The sequence below is a fragment of the Bombina bombina genome, chromosome 4 (genome assembly GCF_027579735.1).
Source record: "Bombina bombina isolate aBomBom1 chromosome 4, aBomBom1.pri, whole genome shotgun sequence".
NCBI classification, from domain to species: domain Eukaryota; kingdom Metazoa; phylum Chordata; class Amphibia; order Anura; family Bombinatoridae; genus Bombina; species Bombina bombina.
The window spans coordinates 915,608,538-915,624,067 of NC_069502.1; the positions used below are offsets into that span (position 1 = coordinate 915,608,538).

Sequence of the window (15,530 nt, forward strand, 5' to 3'; positions counted from 1 at the left end):
GTAAAAGAGCTATTTAACTTAGGGCAATGGCCTATGAAAGGCCCTGTTAAGGGCTATTGGAAGTTAATTGTAGGTTAGGGGGTGTTTTTATTTGGGGGGGGGCTTTTTATTTTTATAGGGCTATTAGATTAGGTGTAATTGTTTTTATTTTTCTGGAAGAGAATTCAGGAGTCAAGCCAATTTCAGAGTACCAGATATGCAGTCTAATTCTTCGTAGTACACTGGGGAGATCCAAAAGAGAGGTCAGTAGACAATCCAGATACAAGAACCAGGAGAACCACCAAACAACAGGAATTCAGGTTCAGGACGGAGGCACAAACAAAGCTAATAAACCACAATGTCAGGGCAGGGAGTGGACTGTAAGGCTGCCTCATATAGCAGTCCTGATTGGAAAACAATATGCAGCTCGCAAGCAGGTGGAGCCAGAGAGCTAGCCAGTGCGGGTAGCAGCACAAAGAAATTCTCAGCCAGAGTCAGAGCCACCAGTGGCACAAAACAATAGGTTGAGAGAGAATCAGCATCAGAGGTCTCAGGTTCGTTTCCGAGCACGGCCATGACACTATAGGTATGAAGTACTCGCCCAATGGTATCATATTTCTGCTTAAAACACACTTACTTCTGATCCAACAGAAGACTATAACATCCAAATAGATCTCCTTTTGCAGTTTCGACACCATTGGTTGATAATTTTTAAATTTTCTAACAGTGGATTATTTTCTGACCCCCAGAGAGTATACTATTACAATAATTAATACAAATTTACAATCACCTCCAAAAAGACAAAAAGTTTCAGTCAGAAATTTGATTTTGCAACAAAACTTACAGTTTGTTTATTATTTATTTTTATACAATGTTTTTTAATGGGTATTTTCTTAAAAAACACAGAATAACTTAACCCCTTCATGCCGTTAGGATGTTCCATGCCTTACTAACATTGCTGGGCTTTAAAGCCATTAAGACGGATTGGAACATCCTACCATATATGGCGTCCTGCAGCTTCCCCCTTTGACAAAATCCAGAATTGGGCTGGGGGCAGTCCCCCATGATCCAATCCCGACCTTGAAATCCCGTGATCACATTGTGATGTTAACACTATAGAACCGGCACGAAGGGGATAATTACAAATTGAACGTACACAAAGAGTAAATAATTGTAAAAAGTACAGAAAACAAAATACTCAGAAGGCATTTTTGACACTTACCATCTCATATATAAGTATTACAATTTTCAATAAATAAGATGAGCAACCTTTCCATGAGTTATATGACTAATGTATAATAGCTTCGCAATGAACTACCACAACAATGACAAAAATGTACTAATTGGAAGAATGATTAATGCATTATTCCCATAAGAAGACTGAAGAGTAATTATCTATCAATGGTTTGTTATATAAAGTGAATGTAAACTTAAATGAATTAAAGGACAGTATCAAACAATAATCTTAAAAACAGGGGCACTTTAATTTATTAAAGTTTACAAATATGCATATTTTTAAAAATACTTACTATTGTGTTATGGTCAACATAACACCGATCCTCTGTCCGCATCTCCTGCTTTCATTATCATATCGATGACGATCCGGTTATCTCCAATCGTTGTGTTGCCACATGAGCTGGACGCCAAAGGGGGAACACAACGATTGGAGGAAGCCAGATTCTTTATCGTTCTGCTAAAGAAAGCAGGAGCTGCGGGTGGAGGATCGGCGTTATGGTTACCATAACGCAATGGTATTTTAAAAAATAAGCATCTTTGTAAACTTTAATGAATTAAAGTGCCCCTGTTTTTAAGATTATTATTTATACTGGCCTTTAATTCATTAAAGTTTACATTCCCTTTAATTAAGTGTAAATATTACTCAAATTTATAAAATATGATACAAATATGCTTTTTATTTTCTTATAAGTACTAATATGGGCCACACAAGAATTTAATTGACATATCATTTGGGAGACCATGGTAAACACTGGCTTAATGGGACAGGTAACATTATTTTTCAGCACTGTATAGTAATGAAACAGTGCATACATATTGTTTATCTCCACAGAGGCTTATAACGAGTTTCTGTGGCTAATATTTTAACTTCTCATAGTTGCTGGTTTTCAAACTTACCTTGTCACCCACCTCATCCAAGCATTTTTTTTTGTAAGCTATGACAGAGTGGCAAGTTGTTCCACAAGTCAAACATGGGGTTTTATCTACTTAAAGAACATAAAAAAACAATATTTTTCTTTCATGATTGAATTAGAGCATGTGATTTTTTTGACGAAATAATCTTTATTAGATTTTAAAGTTATTTTACAGAAATGTGAAAATGTGCGCGATATATTTGTTACATGTGTATATCAGTACGACAATTAACCATGAATAAAGAAACATAAGAAAAAAGAACAACATTGAATCCACAATTATTGTTTCCGTTATTAAAAAGTCTCAAAATTTAACAATGTTTGGAATTTCCTACACCATTATTGCTAGAGGTTAATAGTGTTTCATTTATTCTATTTCAAACATAATATGAAATTGTAAATTGTGTGGGTTATTCAAGAGTATTACATCCCAAGGAATAGAGCATCTGATTTCTAAACCTAATAACTTTCCTCCTCCAATCTGATATTCCTACGTTTCCTATCCTCAGCATACGTAATCCAGGGTTCCCATATAAGTAGGAAACTGTCTTTTTGGTTCAGAAAGTCAGCAGACAGGCTTTCCATTTGATAGAAAAGAGCAATCTTACGTTCAATTAAGTTATAATGAGGTACCTCGAATTTCCATTATTGTGCAATACAGATTCTAACTTCAGTACATACAAAAGTTATCAATTTATTTTGCCTATATGTAACTCCCTATAATGGGAAGTGGGGTAGAGCCTGTTCAGGGAGAATATCAATTTCACTGTGAAATAGGGTGCTTAAAAGTTTGGCGGTTTGTGTCCATTTGTAATTAATCTTAGTACAGTGCCACCATGCATGAAGGTATGCTCCGTCCTTACCACAACCTCTGAAGCATGTTAGTTGCTAGACAGCTTGAGTTATAGAGTTATGTAGGATGTAAGTACCACCTAAAAGCTACTTTCAGGTAATTTTCTTTAAGGGGTGCGCTATGAGAGAATGAGGAACCTTCCCCAAGTGTTTTTATCCAAGTCTGAACTGGCCAGTCTCGTCTTAGTTCATCCTCCCATCTAGTCATGGTTAGAGTTTTAGTTTCTCTGTCAGTCATATTAAAGTATAGGTATAAAATCGCTATTGCACCTTTCTTTTTGTCTCCAAAGGAACATAATGATTCAAAGGGTGTGTGTAATGGAATAGGGGATAAGCCCAGAACCTCAGTCACTCTTGATCTAAGCTGAAAGTAATGAAACCAGCTACTACAATCATCGTTATCCAATTTTCGATATTGAGTAAATGTGATCAATTTCCGGCATATGAATGTGTCAGCTATGCGATAGAGACCTTTATTTGCCCATTTTGATTGAACTAGGATGTCTATGGAAGAATTGAGAGGTACAAGGGGGACAATGCCTGACCTATGATTAGCTAAGCAAAATTTAGTATGAAGTTTATCCCATAAATGAAGGGTGTGGCCTAAGGCAATGTAACTGTAACTTATTTTTGGTCTGTTAGATTTTGGTTCCCATAATATCTTGTAGATGTGTTCTAAGTCTACAATATCTGCCTCTAGTTGTATCCAAGAAGCACTTTGAACCTTATCATACCATAATGCTGCTTGGGCCATTCGTGCTGCTTAGAAGTATGAAATGAGATTAGACATACCTCCCCCCTCCTTGTGTCTCAGTATGATTTTTTTAATTAATTCTGGGGTTTTTCCTATTCCAAATAAAGTGTAAAATATCTCTATGTAATTTATGAAGGTCAGATTGTTATCGGGTGCTTCTCTATTTTTTACAAATCCGACCTGGTCGTAGTTAATCAGTTTCATCAAGAGGTGGTTTAGTCTGTTCGCTAGTATTTTAGTAAAAAGTTTAATATCTAAGTTGATTAGTGATATTGGCCTATAGTTTTGGCAATGCTGTTTATTTTTGTCTGGTTTGGAAATAACTGAAATCCTAGCTCTTAAGAGTTCCTCTGGGACCATAGTTCCCTGGAGGATGGAATTGAAAATTTCAACCAATAATGGGGCCAAGAGATCTTGTAGTTTTGTTATTAAAAAATACCAGTGTATCCATCAGGGCCTGGAGCTTTATTTATTTTAATATATTTTATGACCAAAAGTACCTCTTGTAAGGTTATTGGGGTATTTAGGCTATTTAAGTCTTCTGATGAAATTTTAGGGATTAGGCAGTCTTGGAGAAATTCATCTATATGTTTTTGTTTATGCTGTTGAGGGATAGGACATGCAAATATTTAGCGAATGTATTGGCTATACGTTGTGGGTCATAAGTAAGGGTATTGTCAGTTAGTTGTAGTTATGGGATTGTGGTAATCCTTGTCAAATCTTTTTGCCAGCATCCTGTTGGGCTTGTCTGCATATATATAATAGTGGGTGTCTATCATTTTGATAGAGCGGACTGCATTATCATTTAGTAGTTTATTTAATTCTGTGTTTTTCAGTTTAAGGGCGCCCTCTGTAGATTTACTGGGTTGAGAGATATGTTTTTTTCTGAGTTGTTCAATTTCAATTTGTAGTGTGTCTACTCTCGATTTTCTGAGTTTGAGAGCATGTGATTTTTAACAACTTCCCAATTTACTACTATTATCTAATTTGTTTTGTTCTCTAGGTTTCCTTTGGTGAAAAAGATACCTAGGTAGGCTCAGAAGCTGTTGATTGGTGGCTGCACATATTTCTCTCTATTGGCTCACCCAATGCTCCAAGTATTGCATTGCAGCTTCTTCAACAAAGGATACCAAGAGCATGAAGGGAATTAGTTAATAAAAGTAAATTGAAAATTTGTTTAAAATTGTAATCTTTATCTGAATCAAGAAATATTTTTTGGGGCTTTCATGCCCCTTTAACATGCGACCATCTTAGTTCTATTGGTCAGCTTTCAGCACCTGCCAGAGGCATTTTTGTTGTTGTTTGCATCAGGGCTCTTAGATCCTTATAAAAACTTGTTTGGAGGTATTCTAAGAAACTGGATCATGTGTATGGGCAAAAAGTCTATGGCATTGTAATAATGTTTATTCAGGATGTCAATGTCATTATGTCAATTCATTATGCTTGTATGTATTGTTTGCTATTCTTTGGAATGCCATGAAATTTTGTACAGAATTAAGAAAAAGTATACATTTGAAAGTTCTCACTATTTTTTAAAATATGAATTATGTGTAGCGTTTAAATGCATCTATAATTGCCACATTTTGTGTGTAATTGGCTCCCTGTATATGGCAAACATCGCACTTAAAAAAAGTGCCAACTGTAACTAAGCAAGTATTTCTTCAGCACTACTTACATCCTGCTCGTTTGTATAATTAAAATCAGAGAGCAGCGTTCAAGTAACAATTAGAAAATTCCCCCTTAAACGGACACTGGAGGAACAAAGCAGCGGTATACAGTGCTCGCTGTTATGACTGACAGTGCTGTAACCACTGAATCCATACCGCCTCCTATAATGTCATATGACCACTCCCATCATGCTTAGCAGCACTGTCATGGCAGCTTACTGAGCTTGAAAATCAGCACATGTTTACAAGGTAAGAGAGCAAATTTATGATTCTGCATTAGTAAATCACACATTAATAGGCTTTCTACTGAAATGTAAGAAGCTAACCATTCCATACATTAGGCGATTTACATTACAGAGTAAGAAATGATCAGTTATCTGTAAGAGAATGTGTATATGATCGTTATAAAGGTTTTTGTCACGTATAGTTATGATTTGTGTGTGTATGTGTGTACTCTGGCTTCCTGTAGATTCCGTATATCGGGAATATGAGGCTTTACGTAGTTGCATATCCATCTAGTATGTACACATGTGCTTACATGTTCCAGTGTCTTTTGCCAGTACGTGTTTTAAATGATCATATATTATTAGTATTTTGTTCTGCCTGCACTTTCTGTATAACTTGGTATATTTACATGCGATGCTTCTCTTAACAACGTAATTTCCATATTGAATCTTGTGCACCTTTTTGAGGGGGTGAAATAAATAGACGTTTTAATATACTAATCCCATTATGTGTTTTTTTTCTTCGTGAGACTAACATTTGGCTTTGTTGTTGAATAATTTGAGCACCCAAAAGGCCTTTTGAAATTTTATTTTTTTATTTCATTGGAATTCCCTAGCCAGCAATACTGACACCTTATGTATAATTAGAGATTACATAGATTTATGTATAGATTGAAGGCACATGATTAAGAACTAAAACATGTCTTTAAGTTGTTGCATATTTGTATTTATTTATACATAGTAGTTTGTGTTATGTGTGCGCTGTCCTCAGCACCACTGGAGTCAAGTACACTAGTCCTTAGGACTACTAACAGGTCAGATTTTCATGATATCTTAAAAGGGACATTCCGGTGAAAATATCAATGCACATAGATAGGCTTACCAGAAGTCCCACTTTTACTGGGATTGTCCCGGTTTGGAGGAGCTGTCCCAGTGTCCCACCCAGTTGTTCATTCTGTCCTAGTAGGGTTGCCACCTTCAGGTTTCAAATCATGTGTCCGGGTTTCAGACCACCTGAAACCCGGACACATTATTCAAAATGACTGGACTGTGGCTCTCCAGCATAGTTGGATGCTGGTACTTTGTTACATACAGCCCTGCTTAGCTTAACGTTCGTGTCCTTCAAAGTTTACATTTAGTAATACAGGCTGAGTGAGCAGCGTAGGTTTTTTTTAAATTTTGTAGTATTACTTGGTTTACTTTTCTAAGAATTTAACACCTTCTCCCCCCCGACCCTTGGTGTCATTGCCGGTAATACACCTTTAGGGGAATCATATGGGTATGACTAGGAAGTACAGACAGGCAGGATTTTTGGCCTGGATCTTGCTTTACTTCATGCAGAATAGCATTTTGGCTATAATCTTCCTGCATTATGGTATAGAGTAACCTCTTAAACAGCTTTAGCAGGTACGTGTTTCTTTTTTACTTTCATTCAATATTGTATTTATGCCTTATCAGTATTTGGCTCTGTTCCTTAATTAGACACATAAAACACATAATACTCTGCAGATATTAAATTGTGAAATTGATAAAGTGATAATTATGCGTGATGTTTGGCATTATATAGAATCTGAGATTTAGATTAATGATTTATTTGCAATGACAACGTAATGGTGCCTTTTTCACTAGGGGGTGGTGTTATGGTCTATTTAAACTGTGTGATTCACTTGTTTGACTGAGGAAGGGTAGAGTATCCACAAAACATTACACACATAAAAGCTACTACTTTAAAAGGACCGGTAATTGCCACGCCCCCTTGACCACGCTCCTGACCACACCCCCACTGGCACAGCACCAGGTGGTCCCAGTTTCACCTCTAAAAATTATGGTAAGCATACACATAGATGTATTACATCTTTGAATAGAAACATATTTCCAATATACATGTATTTGCAAAAATTCTATTAAAAGTTATAACTGTTTTAGTGTAAACATTTTTCTGTGCATGTGAAGCATAACTATTCTCAGTGCACCAGCATTTTAAGTGCTGCAGCTGCTCAGAGCACCAGTGGGGCTTGTATCATGTCAACAATTAACAAATTGAGTCATTACCAGATGGTACAAGCACCGTAGGCTCTCTGAGCAAGTGCTGTGCTTAAAATGCTGGTGCATGGTGCATACTTAGATACACATTTGAAAGAGCTATAGCTTTTATTATAAGCAATTTTTCTAATACATGTATATTACAAAAATACTTCTATTCAAATCTGAAATCTATCTATGTGTATTTCCATTTTGGCTGGAATGTCCCTTTAACTAGAGGACAGGGGAAATAATCAGATGATCGGTAACCATCGTTACTAACATGTTCTCACCCATCAGTTGATTATTTCACCTGTACTCTAGTTAAAGGGACATTAAACTGCTGTGCACAACTACAGAGGAATAGTAACTACTGTAAGAAATTTACTTGGGAAGAGATGACCAAATCAAGACATACACAAAAGTGATAAATAAAAAAAGCTGTTATATTGTGTACAGGAAATTAAATAAAACACTGTTACATTAGTTGTTTATCAGGAAAATGTATATATAAACAGATACAATAGTGGAAAGCAATACATACAACTATACATGATAAATAACTCAATTACTATGAAATACTCTAACAGTCCTTATAAATACTATTATTAAACTAATATATTTGGGGTCTCACTCTTTTATGGACCTGTGTTCCCAAACTTCCTGCTTGTGGTTCTCTGATGTTTAGGGAATGCTCCAGGACTGGTTTCTGGTTCAAGGTTCACCTAGGATCTTCAGACTGCTGGGCTCCCAAAGTTCCACTCTGCACTGTCAAAAACTGCAGCCCCTCTCCAAAGGTCCAGTCATGGCAGGCCCCAGTACCTGCTGCTTCCATTCTCAGCAGTCTATACACATCTAGTTCCAACTGTATATGTATATTAACTTAACTAGTTAGGCCAATCTCTCATCCAGCCAACCCAAGATGTCTCTTTGGGGGTAGTGAGATAGTTCCTGGCACCTAGCTGTCTAACAGCAGGCCATACACCTTTTAGATTTGAATGCTCACAGGATTGTGAGACCAACTTCCCATTAACATATCTTAGGTAAGGAAGCATCTATTGTTTGGCTTCCTTTCTGGCATATAAATATAAAAGAATATATACATGATAGAAACCTATGTGAATATGGAATTTTTGCAGCGCTACACAAATAATAGTAATAAAGTAATAATATATTTTATACATAGTAAACCATTTCTTACACTACTCACTATGTTATTGCATATTATCCTGTTCCTGCAGCTTTTTTTCAAATCAGTTTTCCTGTTTTATGTCCCTTTAAGAAATCATGAAAATCTGTCCTGTTAGGGGTACTTGAGAAACACTGAAGTACATCTCCTACACAATTCCATATATTTCAAATGGACCAGAACATGTGGGGCTATAGGCAGTTGGGCATTTTGGTGCCTTTAAAAAAATAATAGCATTGGTTTCTACTTGCATTTGTGCATTTGGAGGGATTTGCTTTTTGATTGACCACAGGGGGGCCCGTTAAGAGTTTATTTGTATTTTATAAACTACTACCCCTTATTAATAGAACCCAACACCCAACATTTTGTTGTAAATGAACATACAACTCAAGATTGAAATAAACATTATTAAAAATATATGGGAAGTTTGAGAGTTGAACATATCTTGTATATCCTATATACTGCTTTAGTTGATGACTCTTGATTTACTATACTGGCAAGTCCAAAAACAAACAAACAATAAAGCAGATGAAGCACGCACAGAAATGGATATTTTATAATTCTAATATAATAATCCACAGCCACCATGTGTTAGGAAGTTGTCTACTCTTATTTTATATCCTATGCGCATATATTGTTGTTGTTCCTAGAAGATAATGTGAAGCGATAAGCTATTTACTTATTAAGTATTAGTAGGGAGACAATCAACTTGAAGGGATACTGAACCCACACTTTCATGATTCAATTTTGAGCAACTTTCTAATTTACTCCTATTATCAATTTTTCTTTGTTCTCTGGGTATCTTTATTTGAAAAAGCATGAATGTAAGCCTACGAGCCGGCCCATTTTTGGTTTAGCACCCTGGATAGCGCTTGCTGGTTGGTGGCTACATTTAGATATAATATATAACTTTTTACAATCCTGTTACCTATTTCTTAATGAGTAAAACTTAAAAGGACATGAAATGCAAACTGTATAATGTATATCTTGCATAGGTGTACAGCCACCAATCAGCAGCAAGCTTCCAGTAGTACATTGCTGTTCCTGAGACTACCTAGGTATGCTTTTCAACAAAGGGTACCAAGAGAACAATGCAAATTCGCTAATAGAAGTAAATTAGAAAGTTGTTTACAATCACATGCTCTATCTGAATCATGAAAGTTTCATTTTGCCTCTATACCTTAAAGGGGCAGTGTATCCTAACATTTTTTCCCCTTTAATTTGTTCCCAGTGATCCTGCTGTATTAAGTTTACAAATAGCTCCTTTACCTTTTTATATCAGCATTTGAAATAGCTGCGTTTGCATGTGGTATGCCTATGTATACTTGAAGTTTTTATACTTAAAGGGACACTGTACCCAATTTTTTCTTTCATGATTCAGATAGAGCATGCAATTTTAAGCAACTTTCTAATTTTCTCGTATTATAAATTTTTCTTCATTCTCTTGCTTTCTTTATTTGAAAAAGAAGGCATCTAAGCTAAAGAGCCAGACACTTTTTAGTTCAGTACACTGGACAGCACTTGTTTATTGGTGCTGTCCAATCAGCAAGGACAACCCAGGTTGTGAACCAAAAATGGGCCGGCTTCTAAACTTACATTCTTGCTTTTCAAATAAAGATAGCAAGAGATTGAAGAAAATTGTTAATCGGAGTAAATTAGAAAGTTGCTTAAAATTGCATGCTCTATCTGAATCATGAAAGAAAAAAATTTGGGTTCAGCGTCCCTTTAAGTATAGGCTAAAGCAAAGCTGTGTAAACGTAGTCAGCAGAAGAAATTACATTTGCAGTGGGATGTAGGAAAGAGAAGTAATAAAATGTTAATTTTCAATTGTTCTCTGTAAGTATTGGGCTTTGGTATACAGAGATAATATAAAGAAGCACGTGTGTTTACAGAAAGTGATAAAATAAGGAGATCTGATTTCCTTTTAAGCTCAACCCATTTTAATAAGTTGTTGTTACAATAACAAAACCAACTATTTCATATGCAAAAATAAACACAAATAATAATCTTCTTATACATTTAATATGCTGCACCTGGTATAGAAAGGCATTGGAGACACATTCAAGGAAAAACAATTTTACAGTGCAATGTTCCTTTAATATTTTTCACTACAACGAATTACACAGGATCTTGTGAAGTTTTTCAAACACAACTATACATTTCACTGGTGCTGCTATAAAGTGAATAATTGTGATGTATTTGTTTACTCTAATATCACTATAATAAAATTGCAGGATTCCCAGGATCATTCTGAGCAAAATATCATCAAGTATTGATTATCCACCTTCTGTTTATCCTTCATAATTTCTCTAAATTTCATTGGTGAACTGGGAACCATCTGACTGTCTGGATGTGGGCAACACTGGAACACGATGTGCTGAGGGGCTTTCCTGCAAAATCACAATTGGAGCAACATGGAAATCCAGGTGGGTCAGAGAAAAAACAGTTGTGTGTTGGTTGTTGGTGTGAAAAGCATTTTACTTTGAACAGAGAACTATTTTAAATAATGAATTGTTATCAGATGCACTTAGACACCTTTTGGGTTATTTTTTTTTTACTTCAACTTGTGTGTTTTTTTGTGTATAAAGAATGTGCTATTTTAAAAGTTTTTATTACATGGGCATTTTCTGGAGTGACTAACCAGTCACAGTGTAACATGCAAAGTAGATGAGGTTGACAAAAGCCAGAACTCCATTGAGTTCAACCTATACAAATCTCAAAGGGACGATCAACTAAATTTTTTTTTTTTTTTTTAAAAAAGATAAATAATCCCTTTATTACCCATTCCTCAGTTTTGCACAGAAAACATGGTTATATTAATACACTTTCTATCTCTGTGATTACCTTGTATCTAAGCCTCTTCTAACAGCCCCCTAATCACTTTTACTTTTTTTATTTATTATCTAGTGACTTGCATTTAAGCCAGTTAGTGCTGTGTTGTTAGAACCCACGGGCGTGAGCACAATGTTTTCTATATGGCTCACATGAGCTAGCACTCCCCTGTTGTGAAAAGCTAATAAAAAAGCATGTGATCATGGGGCTGTCTTTAGTGACTTAGAAAACAGAAAGTAAGTGGAAGCGCTACAATTGCCATAGGTAAATAAATGTAAAATAAATGTGCCCAAAATTCAGAAAATAAAATCAACCCCAATTTATTCTCAAATAACCTTTTAAATAATTATATAAAATGAAATCAGATGTCTCCGATACAGCAATAATATAATACAGTATAAAACAGAGCTAGCAGCCTGCAGCAGTTTATGTGTGCATAAATGTACTCTCAGTGTATATAATGAGTGGGGGATATGGTTAACCCCAATGTCCAGATCCGTTAAACGGCACCAGAGAGGTGTTGGTACAAAGTCAGGTTACGTGGGAATAGACCGGTCTAACACACTTAGTGGGTAATTAAGTGACCACGTAGACCGCAACAATGTGAGCAACAAACGGATCTGGACATTGGGGTTAAACATATGCCCCACTCATTTATATACACTGAGAGTACATTTATGCACACAAACTGCTGCAGGCTGTTAGCCCTGTTTTATACTGTCTTATATTATTGCTGTATCGGAGACGTCCGATTTAATTTTATATTCCTTTTATATAATTTTATGATAAGATTATTTGAGAATAAATTGTTCTTGATTTTATTTTCTGAATTTGGGCAAATTTATTTTACATTTATTTAACTTTGGCAATTGTAGCGCTCCCACTTACTTTCTGTTTTTTACATTGCGATCTATCCCATTTTGATGGTTATTGGGACTAGTGAGGAGTTTGGTAAATTAGCCTAGCGCACAGTCCTTTTTTTTTTTTTTAAATTTTCTTTTTATTAAAGCTTTTTCTTTTCTCTTGATAACATAACAACAGGAAAAAAGAAACCATACAATTTACAAAGACAAAAAGAAAAAGAAAAAAACAGTTGTACATCAATCAAGAGTACGCTTCAAAATTAAAATTCAAGAGTATTTACATTAATTCTCCTTCTTTCGAATCCAACCTAACTTAGAACCGATATACATTTCTTTGGTACACTTAAACAAAAACTTCCTTTGTTTCATATAAGAAAACTCTCAGGGTTTGTATGTGGAGGGCTGGCGCAGGGGGTGGCGTGGGAAGAAAAAAAAAAAAAAAAAAAAAAAAAAAAAAAAAAAAAAATTTGTTGTTATTAGTATTATAATTATTATTATAGATATAGTTATAGCGGGGGAGATCTAATCCATCTAGCTAGTTCGCCCAGCTAGTGGGAAAGTTACCATTAAGGATGTTTAATTGAAAGAAAATAGATTGCTTAAATGGGAAAACCATTTGTTTTTGAACTCCCATTGACATTATTTGGATAACCCTAGTCCACTTGGCAAAAAAAGATTCTATCTGTTTTTCGTTCCAGATCTGGATATTATATTGGTCTATTATTATTTGTGTTTCTATACGCTTGGAAAACTCAGTCATACTGGGAGCTACCGTAGCTTTCCATTTTTCCAATATTAATATCCGCCCGATCATAATAACAGTATTGATTAAGTAAGTATTCCTATACTTTTCTCCTGGACTTACTAAGACAACAATCTGTTGGGGTTTTAATAATATCGGTGTATCCATAAATTTATTAAGCCAAAAATTGATTTTGGACCAAAACTGCCTTATCTTTGGGCACCACCAGAAGCAGTGGAGTAAATCTGCCCTATCTGAGCTACATCTGGGACATAAATTACTGGTTGTGTACCATCCTGCAAGTTTTTTTGGGGTGATGTAGATCATATTAATCAATTTAAAATGTGATTCTTTGCAGGCATTAGAAGTTTTCGTTTTTTTTGCCAGTAAAAAGCTTGCTTGGATATTTTCCATAGACACCCCTGGGAGCAGGCTATTCCATTTATTGGATATTGCGTTCATAGCTTGGTAACCCATGTGACAAATAAGGGTATCGTAGAAATTAGTAATTGCGAAATTACCTTTTGCGTAAGCTTTAATATTATCTGCTAAATTACCTAATTCCCAATCTGGGTTATATTTAGTTTTAATCGCCTGAAGGAAATGTCTAAGTTGGAGGTATGCGAAAAATTCAGATTGGGTGATTCCAAACTCTCTAGTAATCTGGCAGAAGGGTTTAATATGGCCAGTTGAGATATCGATTAATTGGACAAGATATATTAATCCTTGATTCTTCCATTTTGAAAAGATGGATCGACCCAGTCCTACAATGAATTCTGGATTCCCTGTAATCGTTAAATAGTTGGATACGTATGGTATTACATTAATCTGTAAACATGTTCTATGCCAGGCGCGAATAATATTGCCAAAAGTTATCATATTACAAATATTAGCTGGTAATTTAGTTGGGCAACAGTGTAAGATCGCATTTAAGGTGAATGGCGAAACCAGATCCGATTCTATTTCTAATGAAGTCAAATATTCTTTTTTGGTGATCCAATCTACTGCGTACTTAAACAAAGATACCCAGTTGTAGTATTGAATATTTGGAAATGCCATTCCAGCCATACTTTTGCGCATGGCCAGTTTCTGCATAGATAGTCGTGGTCGTTTGCCTTGCCATATAAAGACAGAGCAAACCCGGTTAAACGCATTTAGATCTTTCCGAGATAGTAAGAGGGGGAGATTTTGTAACAGGTATATTAGTTTAGGGAATAAGACAGTTTTAATTAGAGCCACTCGTGCAGAGAGAGATAAGGGTAATTTCATACACTGTTCTAGTTTTTTTTTCCCATATTCAAAGAAATCAGGGAAATTTAGTGCATACCAGCATGCAGGGTCTGCACTAAGAACAATACCTAAATATTTTATATTTTTAACTTCTTTGAAGGGATGGCTTCTTATACTATATGGGGTCTTCGCGATCCATAATAACTCTGATTTAGAGGTGTTTATCTTGTACCCTGAGATGGAGCTGTAAATGTCTATAATGCTTATTAGTTGAGGTATACTCTGTGTTGTATTATTAAGAAAGATGAGCAAGTCATCTGCATACAGAAGGAGAGTCATACTATTCTTCCCCAGACATATCCCTTTAAGTTCCTGTCTTAGCAGGATCGCTAGGGGTTCCAGAGAGAGGTTAAAGAGAAGAGGCGATAGCGGACACCCTTGTCTAGTGCCTCTGTTTAGCTTGAATCTATCCGACACTTCATCATTAATAATTAGAGACGAAAAAGGATTCCTATAGATATTAAGAATGAATTGTTGGAATTGTCCTGTAAGACCAAATTTTGTCAGAGAAGTAAATAAGTGGTCCCAGGTGATCGAGTCGAATGCCTTCTCGGCATCGACTGTAAGGATTGCTGCATCGTTTCTTGAATGGGTTCTTTTTGAGTGGGTTTTATTTCGGTACCAGTCCAGCAAGATTGTAACTTTCCGCAAGCTTTTCATTGAGCTACGGCCTGTCATAAATCCCACTTGGTCAGTATGAATTAGGGAATCAAGATATTTTTGTAATCTCTTCGCTAGGATAGATGTTATTAATTTATAATCTACATTAAGTAGAGAGATGGGGCGATAAGAAGAGGGATTTTCAGCATCTTTATCTTTTTTCAGGATCAGAGCTATATTTGAAGCTGCAAAGTTACTGGAGCAATCTTTTCCATTCTGGTAATACTCATTAAACAACTTAAACAAAATTGGACTTACTTGCTCTTGGAGCATTTTATAAAATTCAGAGGGGAGAAAATCAGGCCC

At 35.6% G+C, this 15,530-nt stretch overlaps 1 protein-coding gene across 1 annotated transcript in view; it reads left to right on the forward strand.

The window, feature by feature from the left end:
* The first annotated feature begins 5,590 nt into the window (after positions 1 to 5,590).
* Positions 5,591 to 15,530, forward strand: part of TTC27 (tetratricopeptide repeat domain 27) — a 1,013,239-nt gene continuing 1,003,299 nt past the window's right edge. Inside the window, exons 1-2 of the mRNA XM_053711856.1 lie at positions 5,591 to 5,651; positions 11,072 to 11,263. Coding sequence (XP_053567831.1) covers positions 11,188 to 11,263 — 76 coding nt within the window. The 5' untranslated portion in view covers positions 5,591 to 5,651; positions 11,072 to 11,187. The remainder of the gene's footprint in view (positions 5,652 to 11,071; positions 11,264 to 15,530) is intronic.